The 19,553-nt window shown below is 46.9% G+C and overlaps 1 protein-coding gene across 1 annotated transcript in view; it reads right to left on the bottom strand.

Moving 5' to 3' along the window:
* Nucleotides 1-9,229: 9,229 nt before the first annotated feature.
* The window catches only part of TBX4 (T-box transcription factor 4), a 29,247-nt gene continuing 18,923 nt past the window's right edge, over nt 9,230-19,553 (bottom strand). Inside the window, exons 5-8 of the mRNA XM_041425369.1 lie at nt 14,250-14,402; nt 11,670-11,758; nt 11,088-11,329; nt 9,230-9,852 (exon numbers count right to left, since the gene is read on the bottom strand). Of these exons, the coding sequence (XP_041281303.1) occupies nt 9,230-9,852; nt 11,088-11,329; nt 11,670-11,758; nt 14,250-14,402 (1,107 nt within the window). The remainder of the gene's footprint in view (nt 9,853-11,087; nt 11,330-11,669; nt 11,759-14,249; nt 14,403-19,553) is intronic.

The following is a 19,553-nucleotide window of genomic DNA, read 5'->3' as shown; positions in this document are numbered from 1 at the left end:
CCCACTTGTTCCCTGCTCAGGGCACGGTACCAGCACATGGAAGGCACTGTTGATGCCTTGGAGAGCTGAAGATGTTTCCAGGTTAGCAACAACTCCTGAAGCAGAGGAGCTGTGGCTGAGTGGCTCCTGCCCAGCAGCTCCTCTGGGTGTCCCTGCTGTTAATTCTGGGTGCATTTCCAAGCTGGAGTTTGCTGTGCTCTCTGCTGCCTTGCATGCTCCTGCTGCAGTTTGGGCAGAGCTTTTCCACAGCCAGGAACCACATCCCTCATTCCAGGCTCCAGCCCTGCTGCAGGGAGCCTGGCTCAGCTCTGCTCTGCCTTGCAAATGTCCCAAATTTTGGCCCCAACGCTTTCCTGCTGGCTCTTCACCTTGCCAAGAGGGGAGCTGGGAGGCTGAGAGGGATAAGCAGGAGATTTCCCTTGGGGAAAAGTCTTTTCCCCTGGGGGTTCTCTGTGCTGGCCCTTGGCAGCCCCTGGCTCCTGGCTGTAGGAACTGGGGTGAGAAAGGGCAGAGGAATAAGAGATATTTTGTTGAACCAAGAACTAAACTGGCTCTTGATGGCCCTGCTCAGAGCGTGAGGAAGGTGGAAACACCTCAATGTTGAAAGAAAAGGCTGGAGATATAAAATATCAGTTCCAATGCCACTGGTCTTCTAAGGAGTCTCTGACCCTCAAAAATGAGAGTGGGGAGGGAAACACAGAAGAATAAAAATCTTTTTTGTTGTACTTATTACTCATTCTGAATCTCTTTTATGGAAATCTGGCCTTTGGCATCAGACTCAAGTAATATTTTATTAGAAGAAAGCATGATTCATTGGAATGGTGCAGTGCAGTGTCTGTGGAAAGGAAAACTGGGAAGAACACAAGAGGAGCTCAGCTGTGGAAAACCAACCCAAGGAACCACTGCCCCACAAAGGGTCTCAACCACAGGAAGAAACAACAGAAAGGAACAAAATATTTCCAAGCAAACCTTTGAGTGTGGTGGCAGAGCCAAGGAAGGAATTATTGCCATATGAGACTGTCAGCAGGCTCATGCAGTACCTGTGGAAGGAGAATGTCCTGTCCTTTGGAAATTAATAGGGTTTTTTTTATTAACATCAATGTGATGATCAGGACTGGTCCTTGTACCTGAAAAATTGAAACTTAACCAAAGGAGTACTTAGAGATTCCAGGAGGAGGAGGATATTTAATCTGTCTTAGGACAAAAGTAATTTCTCTCCTTTTTTGCACATCTTCAGAGATGTGTTTTTGGAGCTGTGAGAAGCATGGCTGTGTTATCCACAGCTCCTTCTGCATGATGAGAAGAGAAGCAGCAACAAGAAGTGATCAGAACAAGCTCAGCCTCTCCATATTCCTGATTATAACTCATCCAACACTGCAACTCCTTTGCCTGTTGCTTTTGCTCCTTGGCAAGAAAGCAGCATTTGTATTTAACTATTTTGCTTTTATTTTCCTCTCCTTTCTCTCCTTTAAGTTTTCCAGCTCATGTTTTCTCTGTATTTAATTCCTGGTCACTGACCTCCTGCTTCCCCCTCTTTTGCTGTTAATAGGATGAAAACTGATTTGGGGACAATCTAATTAGCTACTTCCCAGAGGTGAGGGGATGTTATTTCTGTGTTTTGCATGAGAGAAACAACTCATTCACTAAGGGCTGGCTCACTGCTGGGTTAGGAGCATCTGTAAATCCTGAATTCCATGGAGTCCATGGCCTGCAGTGGGAGCTCTTTGCTCCCAGCTAGGAGGAATTCAGGTAAGTGTGGGGGTTCAGCTTCACTTCTGCTGATTTTCAGTTGTAGTTGGTCTGAATGAGATCTTAGAGCCTTTTGTGCCTTCTGAACCCAGGGTGTGGCAGCAGGCACTGAGCTCAGGGAGCTCCTGCTCTGCTCTCCCTGAATTCCCACAGCTCTGGGCCATTTCAGTCTCCACATTTTGGGTTGGATGTCTGTGCTGCTCCCAGGTTTCTGTGTCCCCCCTGGGAGGATGGGCAGTGGATCCCAGGGTATAATCCAATAACCAACCACCCATGGCCCACAGCATGGACTTTTTTATCCAATGACACAAAACCACCCAAACCCATGGAGAAGGTGAAGGAGAAGGATCAGCCATGGCCCTAAAACCTCCATCTTGTTTATATCTATTACTGTGTTATCAAACCTTAAACTCTGAGTTTCTCACCCTGTGATATCACACACTTCTATTCAAACTCCACACCCACAATCCCAGTCCCATAATTCCATTTTGGAACTTCTCCATGGCCTCAGGTCAGTGCAGAGTTCTCCTGGGGGTCAGTGCCTGGCAGCACAGAAATTCTCAGCAGCCAGGGTTCCAACAGGCACTGAGCTCAGGGAGCTCCTGCTCTGCTCTCCCTGAATTACTCCCTGAATTCCCACAGCTCTGGGCCATTTCAGTCTCCACATTTTGGGTTGGATGTCTGTGCTGCTCCCAGGTTTCTGTGTCCCCCCAGGGAGGATGGGCAGTGCATCCCAGGGGTATCAGAGTTCCTCCTGCCTCGTGCTGCATGTCCTGGAGGTCTGAAAGGACAATGTTTGCCTCCCAGGCAAACCCCTCCAGCCCCTCCTGAGCCCTGCCAGCCTGGGGAGCCTGGGCAAGGCTTCCCCAGAATTAAAACCCCTTCCTCCTTCCCTGGTCCTGCTGGGGAAGGGGCCAGGGACTCCAGGCAGTGCTCAGTCCTGGTGCTGGGTGTAAATCCAGTGCTGCACTCTGATCCTGCACAGAACCCCAGGGGAAGCTTTTCCTGCCCTGAGCTGCCTCCCTGCCCTGAGTGATGGATGGGGAAGGGAAGGGTGAGGGGCACTGGGGGGATCCCTCCAGCTTTGAACTGCCTGTGTCATCAGGAAGGGGAGAAGGAAGAACAGACTCATTTCAAGCAGAATTTTTATTTGGATTAAATCCTTTCACTCTTCCTCACCTCTGGTGTTCTCATGAGTAAGGCTTAGAGCAAGTGCTCACCCAAAGGTGTCTGACCAGGGGAGGCACTGTGGCTAATAAATATAATTAATGTACTTTGATTTTTTTACTGCAAGTGGAAAGGATTCCCTGTCCCCACTGCCATCCCTGCCCTGTCCCCTGTTCCTCCAGCCCTGCACTCCAACTGGTTCCCATTACTCTGGTGCACCAGGCAAGTTCATCACCTTTCCAGGATGTCCTGTGATTGATTCCTCATGGCCAGGGCAATCTGCTCCAAAGTTTCAGACTAAAATGAGCTCTTGGCTTTAGAGGGGATAATCAATGGTTTGGGTGTTATTCTGTTTCATTTTCAGCTGTCCTTCCATGTGTTAGATTCATAGTTGATATTAAATACTAAATATTATATTTATAATATCTATAGAAATAGTATTATATTTATATTTATAAATATAAAATGCTTAAATATAAATTCCTATATTTATAAATATATACACCTTAAATATTTAGTTATATGTATATCTTTTATTTATCATATTGAATACTAAATACTAAGTATTAAATACTCAAATTAATAATTTGAATATCAGATTCAAATTATTCTCTCAGACACCCTGGGCAGGAGCAAACTGCAATTTTCAGTGTGGCTGTGTCATCCATCAAACTCAAATACTCCATGCCTCATTCCTAAGCTGCACTGCACAGCCAAGGCTGCAGTGAGGGGAACACTAAAGGGCTGGTCCTGCTACACTGCAGTCTATAAAAGTTTTCCTATTGACTTCAACAGAAATAGGATTGAGCCTTAGGATTTTGGCATGAAAACACAAAACCCAGGGATTTTCATGTCTGCTGAGCTGCAGCAGGCACTGCTGCCTGCCTGACGTCAGGAATTGTTCTCTGGACATCTTGTTCTCTGTGGATGCTCAGGGATGTCCTGAGCACACAAATCTGGCCCAGTGTCCTCTTATCAGTGGGAACCTCCCAGCTAGAAAATCCATTTGTCAAATTTTGTCTTTCAGGACTGTTAAAACCAAAGCTGCCCAAGGAGACGGCGCTGACACTCCACCTAATTTTTCTTATTAAAAAGTCAAATTTCCACCAGTTTGTAAATACAGCCCCACTGAAAATGTTCCTCCAAACTGCAGCAATGTATGGTTCAAAGCCAAAAATTTGTGTTTGCTGAGAATGACAACAACAAAAAAAACCCAGATGAAAAATGTTGGCATCTGCCAAATAATCCTTCAGCCCTCTTCCCCATCAGTATTTTTCAGTGGAACAAGAGCCTTGTGACCTGTTGCAGCTATTCCTCCTCTTTTCATTCCAGTGGGGTTTGCTTTTCTTTTATTAAATGAGTTCCTAATTAACAAAACCTGCAATTATCCTGATTTCAATTGAATTGTTATTAGCTCTTTGCACTAATTAATCTCCTTTTTATTTCCTTCTCTCAGGACCTGGTTCCAAAGGTGGGCTGGGGCTCAGGAGGCCAATTTTCCATCCTTGCTGCTGTAAATCCTCTGGGACACCTGAACTGCCATTCCCAAAGTGCTCAGCCAGGAGCATTTGCTGCCCATGGCCATGGAAAGGATCTTCCTGGCAGGACTGGGGGCTTGGAGGCCACAAACACCCAGCAAGGTGCACAAACCTTCCCCTGCCATGTCCCACTGAGGCTGAGCAGCCCATGCCAGGCTTAAATTTAATTCTGGTTTCAGTAGGAGCAGGCTGGGCTGTGAACCCTGTGGTGAAACCACCCCCACCCCCAGTTTTCCAGGAATTTGTCTCATGGCTTTGCACATTAAATAAGGTTCATGTTGGACAAGGCTTTGTGCTTTGCTTGTACCACTCCCAAGATTTCCTCTTCTTTAATTTTTAATCTTGATCCTGTTCTTTGCAGAGAGCAAATCAGTCCAAAACGTGATGTTTTCTACCAGCAAGTCACAGGCTCATGATTCTCTTCCAGCCTGCTATCACAGGAATAAATCCCCTCCAGTCACACTGAATTTAGGCTGCCTCCTGCCACAGTCAAGTGCATGGCACCTCCTTGGAGCAGGTCCTTAAATTAAAATATTGCAGATATTTTTGCTTTTTAAGCACTACTGCAGAAACATGAGTGGCCAAGGAGAGAGGAGGGTGTTTTTTTTTTCCCCTCTGGCTGGAATTTTTCACTATAATCATCCTCAGGGGAGTTCTCATCTTCAAAAGAAACATTCTTTCTATACAAGCTGCAAAAAGAATTATTTAATGACATCATAAATTAATACAGAGAGGCACAAATTTTCCAAAATGTAAAGAGAGAGAAAAATAAATTTATGTTTGCCAAAAACACCCCAGCTCTTCCAGACTTAGGCCCCTCTTGAGCCTGTGAGCTGCCAGTGATGCCAAATTGAATGGTGGGGCTTTTGGCAGGACTGAAGTTTAGCTTGTTTAAATTTTGGCAAATATTCCTGTGACTCACATTCTCAGCAAGCTGATAGAAATATTTGTTCTATTTCGAGGGAAGTCCAAGCTCAGTCTGGCACCGAGTGCTGCTGGGATGGTGGAGCTCAGCCTGCCTGGGCCAAGATGAAATTTGGACATCTACCTTCAAGAAAAACAGAATTTAAAAAATTCCCTGGGCCTTTTAGTACAGATTAGAGCACATCAATGGAAAACGGTCCTCGTGTGTATTCAGGTTTTTCTCACTTGCTAATTTTTGCTTTAATCTGATTTCTGGTTTCCCTGAGCTTGGATTGCCATTCCAGGCTGCAACTCCGGGGCTGGAAAAGCCTCCACACACATGAACCTCCACATTCTTGAGAATTAAAAGCTGTTTAAAGTGCAGTAAATCAAAGTGGGACGCAGTAAGCACGCTTGATCTCTTTTAAAGCTGTGCAGGTTGTTGGGATTTTTTGTTAGTGATGTTCCCAGTTTAGTGTTTCTGATTTGAAAAACAAACAGAGCAAATCCTCCAGGACACTCAGGGTTGCTGTGCTCTGCTTCATCCCCAGGAAGGATCCTGCTCTACCAGGATCAGGACCAGCCAAGCTTTTCCAGGTGGGAAAAGCAGGAGAAATCAAATGGAACTTGGGTGCCTCACCTGGGACTGGACACATAGCCAGGTTAGAAACCTTCAATGAAAACATAAAGTGAACTAAAAACAACAACCTGTTTCCATCCCATAAATTAATACCACCAGGCTTTGTTTGTTTGGGGTTTTTTTGGTTTTTTTTTTTTTTTTTTTTTTTTTTTTTTTTTTTTTTTTTTGCCTGTGCTCATCTTGAGTGGGATCTGTAATGTAAATAACTCAGTGATGTCTCAATGTTTTTGTCAAAGTCACACAGGAGGGGGATCCCACTAATATGACTTTTTGAGCCATTTGGAAATGGGAAATCTGCTCTAAGTGGCTGAACTGGATTCCTCTGAGTGGAAAAAGATTGTCACTGGAGAATGATTCATCCCATTTAATCTCAATGTCTGATCTCTCTCCAGTGACTATAAAAGGAACCCAGATGACCAGATTAGCATATATCCAAATTTTGCACATTTTTATGCTAACTCAGCCTTTCCCAATCAGGTCCTGTACTCATAAATACCCTGTGCTATTTTTACAAGGAAAAGCTCATTATTTGGCACAGGGATTCCCAGGGCACTCACTCAGCTCCAGTGGCTGCTGTGGGACAGAGCCTGGGCCCTGCCCTTTGCAAAGGCTGCCAGGTAAAACTTGCAGGAATTCCATGGTCAAGATTTCTCTCCACCCCCTGCATTGACTGAAAGGTTCTGGGATGATTCTTACAGGAATTACTTTAATTTAAACTGCCTTAAATCAATAAATATTGCATGGATGAGCAGAAGGTACACGAAAAATTATTAAAATAGCAGAGTGGTTATTCATTAAAAATGACATTGTTATTGTGTTGGTCACCTTTGTAAAACAGCAGAAGATCCAGGCAGATTTTCCTTTGCAGCCTGGGCTGCTGACCCCACTCATTTTCGGGTTCCATTTGTCAGTTCAGTGTTGATGCAGTGTCAAGGTGAGAAATGAACTGAGCATTGCAAATTCTGGGCAGTGACACCCCCAGAGCTCTCCCCACTCCCTCCTTCCCTCCCACCTCTGGTTCTTCACCTCTGTCCCTGGCACTGCAGCTCAGTGGTTTGGTGCTCTGGGGACCAGAGGCTGCTTTTAACTCAGTGCTCAAACCAACTCATGTGACCCCTAAAACAAAGAAACACCTGGGAAATCCCAAATAAACCCACAGGCACCTAAAACCTGACGGTGGAGCTTTGAGATGGTGGAAGAGGGTCGGGTGTGCCCTTGGGAAGTGGGAGGTTGGTGGGGTCACGAGCAGGAGACAGAAGAGAGACAAAGCATCTGAATTCACCATGGAACATTTTTATACTAATTATTGAAATGCACCCAGAGACAGCTTGTAGTAGTAAAATGACTTTATGTTCTGATATGTAAAATAAAATGTCCATGCTATGTAACAAACATTTAAAAATTCCATACCACCTGTATCTAATGTGGTTTCTAATAAAGATTTATCTGTAGTATATATGTTTTTTTGTCTAACCAATTCTTAGTTTTTACATCAAAGGTGTGTAATAAAAAAAATTTAAATAGATGTCTTTCCAAAAAAAAAAAAAAAAACCCTTTGCAACATTCATTTTTATTAAGTATTTAATTTGTTAAAAGCAAAGCTGAATTGGACACGTGGCCTGCATTTGTGATATATATAATTTTATATATATATATATATATAAAATATATATGTATATAAATAGCTATTCAGCATGCAAAAATTGTAGTGATTTCCAAAATCTGGTTACAAAATTCCCACCAGTCACACAGGAATTCTGCTGAGTGGGTGCAGGGGTCTGTCCTGGTGGAAATGTGACCTCAGGGCTGTGCCACAGCCCCCCCAAATCAGGCTCCTCCTGGGGATGGACTCACCAAAGCACAGGAGTGTTTGTGCTCCCCACTTCCAAACCTGCATTTCAGCTTTCTGCCTTTGCCCGTTTGGGAAACAATGAAATAAAAACCCCACTGTGCAATGCCTAAAGCTTGAACATTGTGCTCTTCAGTGGAACCAAGCTCCAGCGTCACCTCTGTGTCCCCGTGCCTTGGTGGCAGAGCTGGGAGCTCAGCAGGACAGACACTGCCAGGACAGGAGCTTTGTGGTGAGGGCATGGGAGTTGTGTCCCACAGGGAATTCTCTGCTTTCCCTCCTGCCAGAAGCACCGAGGCTGGAAAGGATCTCCAAGATGATCAAAGCCACCCCGGGAGCTCACAGGGACATCAGAGGGCACAGCCAGGAGTCAGCCCTGGACCTTCCACCGTGAGCAAAGGGAGCCACGAATGCACTGGTTACACATTTTACCTGTTCTACAAATATTTGTACACTGTGAAGCCTGACGGGTCATGGGAGCTCTTCCCTCCTCACCCCATCCTTAGGAGAATGTTCCTCTAGGCCTCCTTTTAGGCTGAAGACAATTCTGTCTGAGCTAGATGCAAAAGGAAAGAACATAGCACAAAAGGCACGTTTCAGCTGAATACGAAAGAAATCAAGGACCAGCAAATACAGAAATTGGTTCTGGAAAATATTAGCGACTTTTAAGCTTAAACTTCATAAATATATTGCAATAAGCAAATGTGATTCAATCAAGGGATGGGGGAGTCTGAAGACACTGGGTCTGTTCCTAACGCTGCAATTAACTTGCTGTTTGGCCTCGGACTTAACTCTTCACTTCTTCGCTTCCCACAGCCACGACCGACGCCGGTGTGGGGACAAGGGGGGACATTCGTGCACCGGTGCCTCGTCCCCGTGCCCGCGGCCCCGCTCCAGGGCAACGAGGAATCCCTGCGGACCGAAAGGGCTGAAGAAGCGCTGCCACGGCAGTCCTGGAGCTGTGCGACCGACCGAAAGGCTTTTTCCTTGGAGGTTCGGGAGGTTGTGGCTTCGTGAGCCAAGGACCGTAAAAGTGAAGCTCGTTATTTTTCCCAAATAGCCAAAATTTGCTCACGGATGTTTTAACATTACAAGCAAAAGAACATGACTAGCTAGGTCACTCGTTAGTCGAGAAGATGGTTTTCTACCGGATGAAGACACGGGAATGAATTTATTTGGGAGTCACTAAGAGCCTGATGAATCCAGCCCACCGAGACAGGAGATGGAACTCTCCGTGTGCCTGAAGATACAAGCTCTTCACCCACACAAATCCCTCTGGAAACGCACATGTGTCTCACCGAAGTGCAAGTTACCCACAGGTATCAGCACTGCCCGACCTGTCCCGGAGCAGTAACGTCGCCGTGGCCCCGCCGGGCGCGGGGGTCACCCGTCGGTCCAGTTCTCCACGGTCCCCATCCCTGAATGGTACTGCAGCGACGCCTCCCTGGAGAGCGAGAAGCCCTGCGAGTACAGGAACTCGTTGGCCGCGTTCAGGTGCGGGGAGGGGGGTTTCCTCTCGCACACGGCCGGGTGCACCCTTTCCCTGGGGAAGGACGAGGCGGGGCCGCGCTCCCGGCCCGCGGCCGGGCCCAGCTGGTTGTAGACGCTGAAGGGGCCGTTCCCCGGCGGCTGCGAGCCCTGGCCCGCCATGGCCGGGAGCCGCGGCATCACGGGGGTGGCGGTGAAGTGCGGCGGGAAGGGCTGGTAGGGGACAGTCTCCATGGTCTGCACGCTGTAGCTGGTGTAAGGTGCGACTGAAGTCCACATGTTGCAGCTCAGCGGAGGAGGAGGAGGCGGTAAATCGTCGACGGCCGAGACGGCGGCGATGTCGGCGCCGGAGCCAGAGTACATGCAGGCCTCCCTGGGGGCCACCTCGCCGCAGTAGGACGGGCTCAGCATCTGCTGCTCGTAGGGCGGCGGCGAGCGGAAATAGTGATCGTCCCCCACCGAGGACGAGGCGTCCAGGTAGGAGCGTTTGCAGGGCAGGTCCAGGTGCCGAGCGCTTTCTGCAAGAGAAATTCACATTCGGGAGCGGCTCTGCTGGAGCCGGGAGTGCCCCCGGAGGCCGCGGTTACCGCGCTGAAGTGGTGCCCCTTCTCAGCTTAATCCAGTTAAAGCATCTTACTTTGGGAAAACAATGTACAACATCAAAAAGACATTGTGCTGCAAATGTCGGGCTAATCCTCCCCGGCCTCAAAGCGCTCTGGTGACATTTGTCAGCTTAAGTGAGGGACTCTTCTCACATCGGGGATTACTCCACGTTCATCCAGATAAGGAGGGCCCTGACACTCCTGCACGGTTCCTCCTGACAAACTCAAGAAGTCTCTTAAAGGCTCTTATCACAGCCTGCCTTCCTGTCATTGCAAAAATGACTCTACATTTCCCAGATATTCACGTCAAAAGCTGCAGAAATATTTCCAGATAAAGGAGCCCTTTCCCAGTGAGCAGCCCCTCCTCAGCCTTGCACAGCCCCTCTCCTCCTGTGAGGACCACGGCCCTGTTCCCCAGCAGCTTTCTGTTATTTATTAGGAATATTCTCTGAATGAATTAGTGAATTCATCTGTACATTACACATCTGCTAAAATTACACATTTGCCTTGCAGCCCTCATTATTGGTGCTGTTAGATTCTTCATTTAGCCATGATCAGAGGATTCTCCCAGCTTAAATAAATTAGCAGGCAGTGAGACATGCAAATAGAAGGATTTTTTTCTTCTGTGCAAAATTTTTCCATTTAACTTAAAACATGCCATGATCTCATCTGATGCTGGACTAAAAGGAAGAGAATGCAGTCACAGCTCACTTAAATTTGAGAATTAGTGGATGAGAGGAAAGGGCTGCTCATACCAAGCTCCCACAGTCCCACTGGTCTGCAGACATTGAGGGAATTGCTCATGGCTTTGCCTTGGAAAGTGTAGAATTTTGGTAATGCTAATGGCCTCCTGCAAACAATTCTGAATTCAGCTGATCCTAACAATGGATCATTTTCCACTGAAGCTCCGTGCCATTTGAATTGCACATTCTAATTAATTGTTTCAGCTCTGTCTCAGAGTCTGAATTTACCTTCTATGGGACAAACCCAGTAAAACTTGCTCCAAACAGCAGCTCTTGCCTCCTGACCTCCAAAACACTCCAATCACAGCAGTATTTTTGAAGATCAAGACCCAAGAGACCAATCCAAACCAAACTCATGGTCTCAGGTTTATGTTCTATGATATTTTTCTAGCTGTGAACTCGAGTTACCTCTTCTTTTTAGACAATGGTAGAAGAGCCCTGAATCTCTCTGTGCTGTGAAGGTGTTGAGTGGCAGATCTTGAGTATCCGAAGCTGCAAACTGCATGTGAGCACCATTCTCATACTGATAATGCTGCAGGCTCTGGTGGTTCCCATGGAGAGGGTTAACATCTGGCTTTGCTGACAGCTGGCCGTGACTGGACACCAACCTCTGCCTCATGATGCTTTTGGAAATTACTGGATATTCTTTGCTAAAAGAGGTGAGAAAAATTAAGGCTTGTTAGGCAGTGATCAGCATCATCAGAATTTCATCAGCAGAGTGAGGAAATATTGGTTTGGCTCCCCCAGAGCATCTCCAGCCAGTGACTTCACCACCCTTTGCTTCAGAGGATGAACTCATCGCACTGCGCTGGGCGTGGGCACGGCTGACAGCAGCGACACGGAGTGTGTCAGCAAGGGCTTTGGAGGGATAGCAGCGCCATTCAGGCACCAGCTAACACTCTGGCACCTTCAGCTGCTTCTCCCAAGAGCTTCAGCCCGTGAAGAGGAAGAGGAGGAAAAGGAGGAAGAGGAGGAAGAGGAGGGAGGTACCTCTGGAGCCGTGCCACGCGCAGGTCGCTGTCGTCGCTGCCCCGGAAGCCCTTGGCAAAGGGATTGTTCTCAATTTTCAGCTGGGTTATCTTGAAAAGAACAAAACCAAGAATAAAGTGTCTGAAAGCAAATCAGAGCAAAAGTGCAGCAGCAGCAGGGCTGAGCTGGTGGGTCTCGAGGGGCCCAGTCCTGGTGACCCCTGTGAAATGCAGGGTTTGGACCTTATTTCTTTTTCTGTGTTCTTTTTCTGGACTCCTGATAGAGAGAATTTATTTGTCTGATTTAAAAGGTTTCCTGTGTTTCCATGTTAGAGAGCCCTGCTTGTCATGGTGTGCCTTTCCCTAATTTCCACAACAATTTTACACACCTGTATAGCCACCATTCAGGCATTTTAACTCTGTGAAAATCACAACTCGAACACTCTTTTATCCCTGCACAGCTCCTCTCCCTGCTCTGAGCCCCCTGCATCCCATTTTAATGCTGAGGAGAGCAGCCAGTTCTGCTTTGGGATGGTTTTCCAGAGCGTTGCTGTTACTAACAAATGCACTTTTTAGCAATGTTGAAAAATATCCCTTACCAAAAAAACTCCTGAGAGCACAGCTGGCCGCTATCAGTGCTGGAGGGGAAGGTGGTGACATGTGAATTTAAGCAGCCTCCAGGGCTCAAACTCTTCCAGGGAAGCTCAAGCAGCTGATGAACCACAAAGAAGAGTAGGACCCTTCCAAACCCACAGCCTGACAGCAGGTTTGTACATCTTAATTTCATTTTGTTATTTAGTGATCGTGGTTTTCCTCTGACGTGAGCAGGATCAGGGCTTCAGTCCCTGCTTGTCACCTTGCCCTGGCCTCATCCAGCCCAGGAGGGGATTTGGGGGATCACACACCTTCCTCACTGACCTGTGCCCAGGGGTAACCTCTATCCTCAACTTCCTCCTTTTTTTTCTTTAGGAATACAATTATTTATAGCCACACTTCTTGCTAGCAGCAGATTTCTGAGCTAAATACAGTTCAGCAATTTGTTTCTTCTAAAAGAAACCCAGACCAGGTTTTTAATTGTTGATGCTGAAGAGAATAAATAAAACCATTCAGGTATTCCTCTGAGGTTGAGATTTTCTCCAGACCACACTGAGGTCCTGGTGAGACCTTCTGCCTGCTGTCACCTTCTGCAGGTCCCTGTGTCCCCTGCTCAGGGCAGTGTCCATCCCCCCCAGCCTGCAGACCCCAGAGGTTCCTCACAGGATCTTCACTAAAGAATTTGGGCTCATCTGGGACATTTTCCTAAATCTGTCAGGTGCTCCCTGTGCTGCCCCCCAGCCACAACCCCCCCAGCACAGCTGGACAGCAGTGACAGTGCAAGTGTGGAGTTTATGGAGCACTCTGGGAACTTTAGGGATGAAAGGCACCATTGACAGCAGACATTTTAAATATGTATTAAATATAAGCTCTTTTGAGTCTTTTTGGTTAACCATGTTTGGGCAGTTGGTCATTTTACATCAAGAGCTACAACTTTTCTACCTTCAGTGTCCTAATGGGCACTTTTCCCCCACCCTGCCTGACCATACCACATCCATGCTTCTGCTCTGAGTCTCTTTATTGGCTCACTAATTGCAGCATTTTTGCAAGCACTCTATGCTTCCAGCATCAAAGGGCACACAGGCATCCTGCCTGGGAGGAAAAGCTCTGGTCAGGTTATTGGGGAGGAAGAATTTCACACTTGTTCCTGTTCCTGCAGGATTTTCCTGTGAATGTGTAGGAAAGGAACTGGTACAGTTACACATGGCAGATTTCACACTCAGGGTGACAGGAGGGCTCTGGCAGTGCTACCTCACTCTGCACCTTTAGTTATGAATTTTGATGCCCTTTAAAAATTCCGATTAAATTATTAATTATTGCTCATACAGCAATTGGACTTTGCCATTAGGAAAATGCCCGGGAGCAGGAGCTTGTGCAAAGGCAGAGCAGTAGCAGGAAAAAATCTGAAGCCTTTCCATCCCCTGCTGTCATCCTCCCCTGTCCCTTCCCTGCTGAGGTGACACAGGGAGGTGACAATTTCCTGTCCCACTGCTGTCAGTCCTGCTGGGATCCAGCCCTCAGAGAGAACTGTGCCCACTGCGCAGGTAACACCACCCACAGCACACAGGTGCCCCTGACACCCAGCCAGAGCACAGAACTGACCCTTTGTACCCCCAAAGTCCCCTCCCCAGAGCCCCAGCCCCCTCCTGTCCCCACGTGAAACCGCAGAGGCAGCTCCGAGTTCCGTTTTTATGGTTACATTCCTCATCTGTCTCACTAAACACACATTCTGTAATTACTGCTCACTGCAGATTTATGAGCAAGCTTTACTGGTCATTACTCCATGTGCTTTGCTGTTTGAATGACAGCACAGCGAGTCAGGGGAGCCCAGGCTTTGCCAAAATATTGTTACCAGCAGCATCCCTGCTCCTCCAGAGCTGCATCCTGCCTCATCCCTCCTGCTTAAAGCCAGGATGGAAACTTGTCTTTTAAACCAGCAGAACAGGAAGATTCTCTCATGAAGTTCCTGGCCAGAAATAAAGCATTTGTAGCCCCAAAAGCTGCCTACCTTGTGGTTCTGGTAGGAGGTGACAGAGATGAAGGAGGTCTCTGGGAAGACGTGGGTGCAGAAAGCCGTGTTCTTGGAGCCGAAGGCGTTGTTCTCGTCCGCCTTCACAATGTGCAGCCGGGGCTGGTACTTGTGCATTGAATTAAGGATGATCTGCAAAACAATTGATGCCAAAGTGAGAAATCCATTCCAAAAAGAAAAGAGTCAAGCCACGGCTGTTGGACACTTTGAAGCAGGACCCAAAGCCGGGCAGAGCTCAGCTTTAGCTTCGCTTGTGAGTTGAGAGAAAGGAAAATTTACATTCTGGAAATGCACATGGACCAAGGCACAGAAGGTATCTGCAGCTCTGGCAAGCAGAGCTGAACTTAAAGCTTTCCTGGTAAACCCTCATTTTCCATTGCTATTGGATAGAATCAGTCTGGGTGGAAAAATGTCATAATTTTTTTTTTCCCCCAGCTCACGCCGAAGCTGTACAATATATAATTCACCAGCAGCCTGGCCTGTAAAGATTCTAATAAATGCTTTACTGAGCTGAAAAATACACAGTTTAGCAGAGGAAAAAAAACCAACACAGAAACCACAGGGGAAAAAAAAAAAAAAGCTAGAAAGCTAGTTTTCTTTTATCTGCTGGTAAAAACAAAACCCAACCAAAAAAAAAAAAAAAACAACCAAAAAAACCCAAAAAAAACCCCCAAAAAACTACAAAGCAGCAGATTGGTTTTTCCTGCTGTTTGTGGAGTGGCTGAGTGTGGGTGGCTGGTCCAGGCACCTCTCCCCTCCTCGAGTCTTGGCCAGTGAAAGGCAGGACCAGCCCCAGCCAAGGGATTTTGGGATTTTTTTATAGAGGATGCCAGGGGGGCTGGGGAAGGGCTGAGGTCCAGCAGGGATCACAGCCTGGCTCCATAAAGGGTTTTTTTGGTGGAGCTTTTTGGGTTGAGAGAGGCTGCCCAGGCTCATCTCATTGCAGCACTGAGATTCCACAAAGCAGGGATGTGCCCAGACACTGCAGAAGAAAATGGCTTCAAGAAATGGAATTTCTTTTAATAAGTGGGATGGTTGCAAGAAAAGCCTTTATTCCTTTTACTGGGCAAAGAAGAAACACTGCTGCCTTGTTTTCTCAGCATAATCCTTTTCCAATCTCCTCCTTCCCGGCTCATTGAGCCTGGCTGCTCCTGGGGGAGAGGGACTCCAGCCAGGCTGTCACCCCTGGGGTGCCCAAAGCCCAGGGCAGGGACAGGGACGGGGCCAAGGAGGGGACACTGGGAGGGGTGGGGTCTTCCACTGGTGGTAAATAAATGGGTGGGTGGGTGGATGGTGGATGGATGGATGGATGGATGGATGGATGGATGGATGGATGGATGGATCCATGGATCCATGGATGGATGGATGGATGATGGATGGATGGAAAAAGAAAAAAAACTACAGAAATCATCATGGATGATGATTTCTGTAAAAAACTACAAAATTATTTCTGTAAAAAACTACAAAAAACTACATCATACATCATGGATGGATGATGGATGGATGGATGGATGGATGGATGTGCACACTGCAGCACCCCAGCATCAGCTCACACTAATTATGGTTTTAGCCAGTTTTAAATGAGAATTACCAAGAAGCAGAAGGGTTTTGCTCAGTGATTGCTCTGTGTGTTCAGAAACCCTTCCTTCTCCATGACTGCCATGGCCAGGAGAGCTCAGAGCAGCAGCTCCAGGTGCTCCAGCCAGGATGGGAGGCAGTGCATGGAGCTCGTGCTCTCCAAACCCCCTCATCTGCTGCAGGTCCCCCTGCCCACAGTAGCTGCTGCACTATGCACCACTTAAATGCAATTTTTTACTGTTGACGCTTTCCAGACAACCCTCCCTGCTCCCCAAGAGAGAGAATGAGGAATTTTTGGCATTTTATCAGCTTTGCATCAAGCCTCTGAACCACTTTGTGGCTGTTGGTGTAGATCTGAGAGGGTCGGCTCAGGTTTTGGGCTGCAGCCTTTTCTCCTCTTTCATTTATCAGCCACTCATAAAACAAAGTAATACCCAAGGGACAGGACTTTCATAAAAGAAGGGACATTTCAATTTTCAGTAATTAAGAGCTGAGGCATGCTGATAAATAATGGCTGTCTGGAGCAAAAGCTGGGGATTGCTGAGCTCTCCTCACTGTCTGTCCCACACTGCCCAGCACGGGTGGCTTTTCCCCAGAGCCAGAGCAACTCAGCTTCAGGATGGAGAAAACAACTTTAAACTGAGCTTTCCAAAGGAAAAATTAGGAGCCCAAGTTTTGATACACCCTGCATGAATAGCCTGTGTTCTGCCTCCAAAGCAGGATCCACTGGGCTATAACGACCCTTTAAAAAGATAAATGCATTTTGAATAACATCTTTAAAGTAATGAGCTCAAAGAATTTCCAAAATGAACAAATGAACTTCTTGGAGCCTGACAGAAGAACTCAGGAAAGGATTTCTGACAGATGCTCAGTGTTTCAGTTGTGGCTGCAGATGTGCCTGGAGTTTTATAATTAAAACAACCCTAAATGGCCAAATTTTGCCACTGCATTTACAAGTTTGGGCGTTTCTGTCCCTTGCACAAAAAGTGAATATTTGCTCACCTGTCTCAGTGTAATTCCTGTTGGAATTTGAGTGTGTGGCTCCCTACCAGATGCAGAGGGGATTTCCCACATTTTTTGGGAGTCAGCAACACTCTCTGTATAAAACCAGCATTTTACTTAAGAACAAGAGCTCCTGCACAGAGGCTGTGTCTGCACACAAATCCTCCTCACCTGTGCTTGGTGTAATCTCTGTGCATTCAAAATCCTTAGAAACCACCCCAAAAACAACCTTTAGCCACAAAACACTGAGTCTGTGCAAAGTGAAATGCCAGCAATTCAGGCTAAACAGTTTTCAAGGCTGCTTTGGAAAGCTAAAAATACACAAAACAAATGTAAATTCCACTCCAGTGACGAACATCAGTGGAAAGATTAGCTTCAAGAATTGTGTCAAAAATGAGAAGTATTTTAATAGATGGGACAGAGCACTGAGCAGGGATGTAGGAGCCCTTGGCCTCAAAGGTGATGTTAAAACAATAACTTTGTATTTTCCTGCACTTCCCTTGTTCCTGGGGAGATGAATTCAGAGTCAGACAATGTCACACTTATTTTGAAATTGTTTTTGCACAAGAAGTAGGTAGTTTGGGATAGGCTGGCAGGGACCCTCCTGGGCTGCACCAGGTGAGACCCAAAGAGCTCCTGGATATTTTGGGAAATGTTTTGCATCTCTTGGCTGCTGCCCCTGCCCCTGGAACTGCCTTGGTGCTGGCAGAGAAGCCAGAGCACCCCCGGGGTGATGTCACTGCCACCCCTCAATGTCACACGTGCCTGTGAGACAACCCCAAAGTCCATTGTGAGCTTACACAAACATCCTTCCAATTTTTATTTTTATTTTCACCCCCCTGTCTCCCTCCTTTGTGCTGCTCACACACTTGCAGCTGAAACTTCAGCTGTTACTGAACTCAACTTCATTTTTTTGGCATTCCCCAGTCAGCAAGAAACGTTAAAAGAAATGGTGTCATTTGCTCCTTTCATTTAATTTTACTTAGGAAAACAAACTCCTCTAAGTTCTAATCTCTCACACTGCTGAGTAATGTCGGCTCCAGGGCCTGAGTTTGCAGGATGGGACCCAGAGGCCACGAGCTGAGCTGGGGAAATGGTGCCACATTCCTTGTCACAAGGCAAACTCGCCTTGAAATCACCAGTAAAATGTATTTACTTTCATATGAAATTTGGGGAGTTGATTTAAGAGCTCCCTGTTTGGCCAAGGTATCAGATGTCAGATGATGCAGTGGTTGCTATGGCAACTCCCCTTTTTATATTGAATAGTAAATGGCCACGAAAAAGCCACATAATTTTATGGTTGCTCCCGGGGGATCACATAACTAATATAAAATCTTGCATTTTAATATATTTTCTGCTTCTTTCTTCCTTCCCTCTATTCTTTCAAAGTGAAAAAGCCTTTGAGCTGAGCCTGGCCCTGGTCCCACACTGGGACTCGGAGCTGGAGTGTGATGGCCCAGCACAAAAACCTGACAATCCAGTTTTCTGCATGGAAAAAAAACGTGCTTTAATCAAGGAGGCTCTGCAGAATCATCTCAATTAATATTTCGAGCATTTGATGGTATAAACAGCCCAGACTGAAGGGTTTTTTAGGAGAGAATGGTTTGGAGATGCTCCATCAGCACTGGAGCTGACGCAGCTGTGCTGCCCGGGATGTGTCCAGGGGATTTGGGATCACAGATCCCTTTTTTCCCTGCACCCACCCTGGGACACCTCACCCCAAAGCCAGCATGAAAATCACACCAACATTTACAGTGGGAAAGACCCCTGAGATCACCCAGTCCAACCAAATAAAACATTCAATTCCCACAGGTTCTGCAGCAGATAAAGCACCAGCTCTGGTATTCCCTGAATCCCAGCCTATGGATTTTCCCTTCCAGGGGAGGATTCCCCTCTCTCTGCCCAAGGCAGGCACAGACCAGGCTCTTCCCAGCCCTGAGTGCAGCCAGGGGCTCCTGCAGGGCTGCAGGGGAGCCTCCCAAATCCACACGTTTGCCCTGGCAATCAGCACAGAGGGGAATAAAAGAAAAGCTGGAAAATCCTGGGAAAAGGTTCAACATGAGCTCAGAGAAAAGTTCCTTACAGGATGGCCAAAGCTGGGGATTCTGGGTTTGCTCTCCCTCGGTTCTTTCTCATCTCCCATCAGCTGGAATTCATCGGGACACAGCTCTGGGGTGATTCCACCTCACTCTGCCACGGGAGGTTTTGGGCTGTGACCCCCTGCTGTCACCTGCCCCGTCACCTCCTGCCCTGCCCTTCTCCAGGCTGGCTCCCACTGCAATCCTGACCATCTCAGGATCTGATTCCAGTTCAACTTTACCAAAAATCTGCTGCATTTGACTCACACAAACCAGCGATGTGACAACAAAAAGATTTAACAGAGAGAAGTAAATCTTCTTTTCAACCACCAACCCAATGGCCACTTCTTCCCCAGGACTGAAATGGAAACCCTGGATCCATCCCTCCCTGTGGAACACACACCATTCCCAGGGGCACACAGCTCTGCTCCTTTTTTTTTTTCAGCAAACAATGTAAAACTTCACTTTGTAATTTATTTGGGTGCCATTATTGCTCTGATTTCCTAAAATTAATGGGTACCAAAAAAAAAAAAAAAAAAAAAGAAAAGGAAAATAATCTTTTCATGGATATTCTTTCAGCAGAAAGCTTAGTGATGCTCTGAAAAAATTGCCTGCAAATTTAGGG

The sequence above is a fragment of the Onychostruthus taczanowskii genome, unplaced genomic scaffold, assembly GCF_017590055.1.
Source record: "Onychostruthus taczanowskii isolate IOZ18803 unplaced genomic scaffold, ASM1759005v1 scaffold89, whole genome shotgun sequence".
NCBI classification, from domain to species: domain Eukaryota; kingdom Metazoa; phylum Chordata; class Aves; order Passeriformes; family Passeridae; genus Onychostruthus; species Onychostruthus taczanowskii.
This window is presented reverse-complemented; position numbering and strand designations above follow the sequence as displayed.